Here is a 7,214-nt window from a genome sequence, read left to right on the forward strand (position 1 = left end):
TTTGGAATTTAAGAAAAAAAAATGTCATGAAGAACCTAGGGGTAAGACAGGAATGAAGACACAGACCTACTAGAGAATGGACTTGAGGACACGGGAAGGGGGAAGGGTGAGCTGTGACAAAGCGAGAGAGTGGCACGGACATATATACACTACCAAACGTAAAACAGATAGCTAGTGGGAAGCAGCCGCATAGCACAGGGAGATCCGCTCGGTGCTTTGTGACCGCCTGGAGGGGTGGGATAGAGAGGGTGGGGGGGAGGGAGACGCAAGAGGGAAGAGATATGGGGACATATGTATATGTATAACTGATTCACTTTAAAGCAGAAGCTAACACACCATTGTAAAGCAATTATACTCCAATAAAGATGTAAAAAAAAATACAGATCTTGCAATAGGGAAGAGATATGGGGACATATGTATATGTATAACTGATTCACTTTGTTATAAAGCAGAAACTAACACACCATTGTAAGGCAATTATACTCTAATAAAGATGTTAAAAAAAATAAAATAGAAAAAAGATACTCTAGTGTAGTTTCAGTTTTGCAAGATGAAAAAGTTCTGGAGATCTGCTGCACAGCAATGTGAATACACTGAATGCTACTGAGCTGTACACAAAAATAATTAAGATGGTAGATTTTCTGTTATGTGTCTTTTACCACAATTTAAGCATTTTTTTAAGATACTCTAGTGTCAACAACTTGAAGTCCATTAATGCAGCAATAAAGTAGCAGATTCGGCCTTTGCTTATTTTTCTTTCCAGTTTAAGAGCTAATTTATTTAACTGTCTTCACTGGAAGACAAGTGATAGGAATTAACCACATCAAAATAACTGTTTTTGTTTACAACCCTAGCAATGAACCGTGCCTTTGTGGGAACAGAGGCATGCTTCTAAGCACAATAGATCAACTTGTCAGGTTCAACCAATACCCTTTGGATGTAATAATGGTCTCATAAAGATGGCAGGTCACCCCCAATCCTACTACCACAGAATTTATCATGCAGCCCTGGGCATCTTTTGGTCTCAGGATTCACATCTGGGCTGGGAGCCATGACACCCTAGAAAAGTGATGGGAGATCTTTGGCCTTCAGCCTGATTTCTCCGGACTGACCAGGGGAGAACCAGGAATAGGTCAGAGCCCATGAATGCAGGTGCAACACGGGGCCACAAGGGGGAGGTGTGAGTCCAAACCAGAGTTAATGGGTCTGCTGGATTTGTAGCCTGTTTGGTGTCTGTGTATCTTTTCTTGCCTGCTCTTTCCCTCTCCTGTAAAGGGTCTTAATTTAGAAATGATACATCAAAAAAATTTTTGTTCTGTTTATTGAATATAATTTTCTGTTCTGCGTGAGATACCTTCCCTTCAGCAAGAAAAATATTTGCTGCTTTATACTTACACAGGCCATTCCCACATTTCTGTGTGGGTCAGTGGCCCTCACGTGGAAAAATGTTCCTCTCACTTGCACCGAAGGTCTTGAAACTTTGGGGAAATGTCAAAGAGTCCACAGTGTCCAAGCACATAGAACTTGCCGTAGGGTTGGGTGCTGGCTCTGCTGTTTGCTCAAAGATTTTAACTCTCACTATGGGCCAGAGGCCATGCAGGGTACAGAGGTAGATAGGTCCAAGGGAGCTATCAGAAAATACAGGGTGGGGATGTGGGTGGAGGAAAGTGAGTACTTTCCAAAGCTCACTTCACTTGTGCTGGGAAACACTGTACCTATGCACTGAAGCATACAGGAAAGCAACATCGTAATAATATTCTTTTCTAAGTCACCTTAGAAAGCACCATCTTGGGGACTTCCCCGGTGGCGCAGTGGTTAAGAATCCACCTGCCAATGCAGGGGACACGAGTTCCATCCCTGGTCTGGGAAGATCCCACATGCCACGGAGCAACTAAGCCCGTGAGCCACAACTACTGAAGCCTGCGTGCCTAGAGCCCGTGCTCCGCAAGGAGAAGCCACTGCAATGAGAAGCCCGCGCACCGCAACGAAGAGTAGCCCCCGCTCGCCGCAACTATAGAAAGCCCACGTGCAGCAACAAAGACCCAATGCAGCCAAAAAATAATAGTAAGAAGAAGAAAGCACCATCTTGAAGAATTCTTGCTGACCTTATGAGGCTTTCCTGTGGAAAATGGGAGCCTGGAAGAGATTTTAAGCAGGGACTAATTTAATTGGGTTCTAGAAAGATCCTTGGGCAGCCATGTGGTAGCTAGATTAGAGATGGGCAAGATCCTGGGCAGAGACAGTTAGGGATACTGCCATGTCCAGGTGGGAGATGATAAAGCTGTGATACTGGGAATGGAGACAAGAGGACAGGAGGGCAGCACGCATGCTGAGAAAACAGAATCCACTGTGAGAAGCACACAACAGAGAGAGAAGTTAAGGATGACTGGGTGAATTCACGAAGACAAGGTTTACGGGAGAAGAAGTAAGGATGGGGGCATGGACTCAGCATAATGGAGGCCATTCTGAGTGTGAGGTACCCTTGGGACATTCAGGTGGAGGTGACCACAACCAAGAAGGTCAAGTATAGTAAGCAAAATAAAGGCTCCTCAAAGACGTCCATGTCCAAACCTGTGAATACGTTACCTTAATGGCAAAAGGACTTTGCAATGTGATTAAGGATTTTGAGATGGACGGAGTAGCCTGAGTTATCCAGGTGGGCCCAGCCTAATTACATGCATCCTTATGAGCAGGTAATCTTTCCCAGCTGTGGTCAAAGGGAGATGTGACTAAGGAAGAAAGCTCAGAGAGACGCCACGTTGCTGGCTTTAAAGATGGAGGAAAGGGGCCATAGCCAAGGAATGTGGGCAGCCTCTAGATGATGGAAAAAGCAAGAAAATGGATTCTCCCCTGTAACCTCCAGAAAGGAGCACGGCCCTGCCAATCCCTTTACTGTAGCCCTGTGAGACCCGCACTGGAGTTCTGACTTCCAGATCAGTAAAATAATACATCTGGGTTGCCGGAAGCCATCAAGTTTGTGATAATTTGTTGCAGCAACAATAAGAGGCTAAGACACAGATGACAGATTCAGGTACTCAGGCTGCCCACCCACCACCCCACCCCCGGGGCCACTGTCAGCAGCCTTACCCTGGTGATGCCCAGAGCGCCGACATTCTCGCTGTAGGAGGTGGTGCCGTTCCCCGTACCCCAGGCCCCTGCCAGCAGGCAGCCCAGGCCCTCGATGCCGATGCCTCGGTTGATGGCGTGCTTCGGAGGGGGTGGTGCCCCCACCAGGCGGGCACAGGCATAATAATCGCCTATTGACTCGACCATTGAGGAGATCACCCCCGCGACGATCCCAAAGACCCCAGCCAGGCTGATGGTGGGGAGGCCCCACTGCCCTGAAATTGCAGCGCAGAGGGAATACTCATCCGGAAGATAACAGGCTGCTGGACCCCAAATAATTCCCTTGCCAGAGGGTTCTCCGGTAGGCTTTAAAGACCAAGCAACATGTCTTCCAACCCAACAGCTGTCCTGAAGCTTTGTCTCAGACTCCAGCCCTCCCGTGCCTCCCTGAGGGTAGGTCAGAGGCCCTGACCTTGAGGTCACAGTGCACAAAAAGAACCAGAAACCGGGCCTCTTTCCGGGAAGACCTTGAAGCCTTTTGAAGGCTTCCAGGATTCTTACTCAGGGAGGTCCTGGCTCCCCAGTCCATGAGGCCAGGACCTCCTCACCCCCACAACTGGAACGTGGTTATTCTCACACCCTGAGCCAAGAACTGCAGGGAAAGGAGATGCCCTTGACCAGCAACCCAGAAATGTTCTAATTCAGTCCCAAGCCTCCCCTGTGTGGGATCCACCAGTTCCACGAGGAGACCCAAAGGTTGGCTAAGAGGTCAGGATCCCTCTGTGCTTTCCCCACCCCCAGTGCATGGGGCCTGAGCAATGTGGAGGAGGGGATGAGGCATGCGGGCCAGGAAGGAGGTAGGTCTGGACTACCACCCCCAAAGCATTCTTAGGACCACCCAAGGGTCTCCTTCCTCTCTTAGGGGTCTCATATGGACTCCGTGGGGCCTGTCCCTCCTTGCCAGATCCCTTGGAGGAGATCCCGTCCCGGCTCTACTCATTTCCCCCTCTGGTGCCTGAGCCTCACGGGCAGTCCTGGGAAGCATATGCCCCAGGCAAGATGGGCCCCGGGCGTCGGCGTCTCGTTACCTGGGTAAGGGAAGCGAAACCAAGGAGCCTGGCTCAGGACGTCGCCTTTGGTGTCTGTGCGGGCCAGGTACCCGTAGGCTGCAGGTGCCGAAGGGAGGGCGTTGGTGACTGTGAGCACGAAGCACAGCAGCCACGAGACGCAGAGCGCCAGCAACACCTGCCGGAGGGAGGGAGGCGCCCTTCATACTGGGCCCCACCCCTGCACCTGCCCACACCTCCCAGAGAGGGTGGGCGAAGGAGGGAGTCGAGCAAGCTCTTTGAGATGAGGAAGTGTTGGGCTACAAACCCTTCCAGTGACAACAGGAATCCGCTGTGTCAGTGGATAATGAACACATTACAGGAATAGAGAAACTAAACTGTGGGGAGACCTTGTGTCAAGTAGAGGCAGAAATGTCTAGGAAAGTGGACACAGCCTGGGTCAGAAGGACTGCAGTCTGACTCCCTTTCTATTGCTTGCTGGTCACATGGCCCTGGATCAAACTCCCTGAGCCTCAGTGTCCTCATCTGTACAATGGAATGACAACCATTGCTCTGCAGAGCCTGAGGCAGGATTTCTTAAAGTGAGGTCCTCAGATATATTGACTTTTAATCTCTGATGGTAGAACCCCTGACATCGGCATTTTTAGCAATGTCCCCAGGTGATTCTTATGCATACCGAACTTTTGAACCACTGGCCTACAGGATTGCTGAGGGATCAATGAGATCACTATGTGGAAGTAACTTTTTATAATGCAGAATGTATTTCACAGATAAATTGAACCTGAAAACACATTTGTGTGGTCGGCAATGGCACCTACTTGACAGAGTGGAGCAAATTCAACAGAGAAGGCTCTGAAAAAGGAGATACCATCATTGTCGGCAGGATCTGAATTATCCAGGAGCCAATGAGAAAGAACCTGATCTAAGCAACTTGGCCCTTAGTTTTGCACCTTTAGCGGTGAGCCTGGCTGTCTCCCCCAGTGCCACGCTATGAGGACGGCCCAGGGACACGAGAAGACTGTCCCACAGCGGTGCCCCGGGCAGCAACCTGGGGCGAGTTCTCTACTCCTGGGAGAGAAGCAATGAGGGAAGATCTGGGATGGCAATACACCAAGGCTCCCACCACCCGCGGGGCAATTAAGGGGGGCTCAGGAGGAGAGGCCGCTGCAGGTGGAGAGCATTTGACTTGGGGGCCATCTGGGAGAGCAATAGGCTGTCCCTCACTCTCCAGGTGAGTCAACTAAGAATGGCAGAGGGTGGGGAGCGCTTCTTACAGGGAAGACCTGAAACAGGTAGAACTTAGAGGTGTGACACTTCTTCCCTCTTCCGTAAACAGGCACAGGCACCGCAATGTTTTTCAGGTACTGAGAAAACAGCACGATGAGGAAGATGGTCCTGAAACAGAAACAAACCACACCCAACCTGGCAAACTTGGGCTCATCAAGAGCGACGGTCCGGGAAGGCGTGCCATCACGTGTCTCTGGGACTATGGGGCAGTGGCTGTGCTGGGAGGGTCCCCATCTAGGCCCTGCTCTGCAAGGTAGGCAGCATCCTGCCAGTTCTGAAAAGGTGGGCAGGCCCCTTTCAGAGGCTGCTGGTGGCTGAAGAGGAACAGTGGGCAGGGGCCTGAGAAATAAGCATGGCAGCTGCACAGATCCAGACTGAAGCCAGTGAGGCCAGAGTCAGACCACCTTCTCTCCCAGGTGGTCCTGCAGGTCCTTGCGGTCAGGCCACAACAGACAGAGTGAATGAGCGTGTCCAGGGTCATGCCCAAGCCCCTTCAAAGCTCTGTTTAAATGCTGAGGGCCTCTTTTTCTGGGAAGCCTTCCTGACACCACCCCCCACCCTCGGCAAGCTGGCTGTCACCACCCCACCCCCTGAACCAGCCGGCATACTGTGACTCTCATCACTGTCTCCTGGTGTCACAGGCACTTGGACACAAGTCTTATCCCTCTACTACGCTACAAAATGCTTTGAGAGCTGGGGCCATGTCTTTGTACTCTTCCCAGGTGCTGGAGGTTTACAAATATTTGCTCAGTGAAAACCTAGGGGGCAGGGGACGGGTAGCATCAGCTGTCTGTGAACCCTACGCTAAGTATGTTTATACCCTGCCTGTGATGAACTTACTGTCTGTGAGGACTGATAACATAAGAAATAGTAAAAATACATTCTAAGTAGCCATTTCACTGCTTTTAAGGTATCGTGATGTTTGCGAAAGTATTTGTAAACCACCAGAGTTTGCCAATATCCAGGACTCACTCTTCTTACTGGGTAATCTTCCCCCAAAGACGGCCCACCTTCCCCAGAGGGTGCTTACATGGCAGCAATCCCCCAGTGGATCCCGGCGTCATTGCCCGCAGAATCGAAGAGAGGCAGGGCCACCAGGGAGATGGTCGGAGCAATGGTCAAGGGGCCGATGAAGCGCATGAGGAAGCCAATGAGGCCTGAGAAGCCCACCAGCATCTGGACACAGGAAGCAACCATGATGGCTCCCTGCAGCTGAAGAGGAAGCATGGGGCTCAGCACCTGGGAGCCTGTGGCGGGGCCACCCAGATTGGTGGTACCTTCAGAGGCAGTGCAGGGGCAAAGCTGGACCCCAGAGGAACTGAGGGAAGGTGAGCTCGGACCTCACTCCTCTCTCCAGTCCTCTATTTCCAACTGTCTGTTGGACATTTTCACCTATTGTGAAGTTTTTCAGGAAGTAGATTTCAAGGTTATCTATTGATCACAGTGATAATGTGATGACTCCTAATACTGGCATCACCCACTTATGTACTGAACATCTTGCTGATTTATTTGTCTCTGTTTTCCTACTTCCTATTGCAGAGGTTGGCAAAGGTTTTCTGTAAAGGATCAGAGAGTGAATAGTTGAGGCTCTGTGGACCGTACAGGCTCAGTTGAAACTCTTCCAGGCAAGATGGAAACAAATGAGCTTGACTGTGTTCTAATAAAGCTCCACTGATAGGCACTGAAATTTGAATTTCCTACAATTTTGACATGTCATAAAATATTATTCTTGGATTTCGTACAATTTTGACATGTCATAAAATATTATTCTTGAATTTCGTACAATTCTGACAT

The 7,214-nt window shown here is 50.0% G+C and overlaps 1 protein-coding gene across 1 annotated transcript in view; it reads right to left on the reverse strand.

The window, feature by feature from the left end:
- The window catches only part of LOC114901770 (solute carrier family 23 member 1-like), a 44,060-nt gene that overhangs the window by 9,898 nt on the left and 26,948 nt on the right, over nt 1-7,214 (reverse strand). The window contains exons 5-8 of the mRNA XM_029233910.1: nt 6,451-6,632; nt 5,408-5,528; nt 4,155-4,311; nt 3,088-3,341 (exon numbers count right to left, since the gene is read on the reverse strand). Coding sequence (XP_029089743.1) covers nt 3,088-3,341; nt 4,155-4,311; nt 5,408-5,528; nt 6,451-6,632 — 714 coding nt within the window. The remainder of the gene's footprint in view (nt 1-3,087; nt 3,342-4,154; nt 4,312-5,407; nt 5,529-6,450; nt 6,633-7,214) is intronic.

The sequence above is a fragment of the Monodon monoceros genome, unplaced genomic scaffold, assembly GCF_005190385.1.
Source record: "Monodon monoceros isolate NGI ecotype Baffin Bay Population unplaced genomic scaffold, NGI_Narwhal_1 Super_Scaffold_2, whole genome shotgun sequence".
Lineage (NCBI taxonomy): Eukaryota > Metazoa > Chordata > Mammalia > Artiodactyla > Monodontidae > Monodon > Monodon monoceros.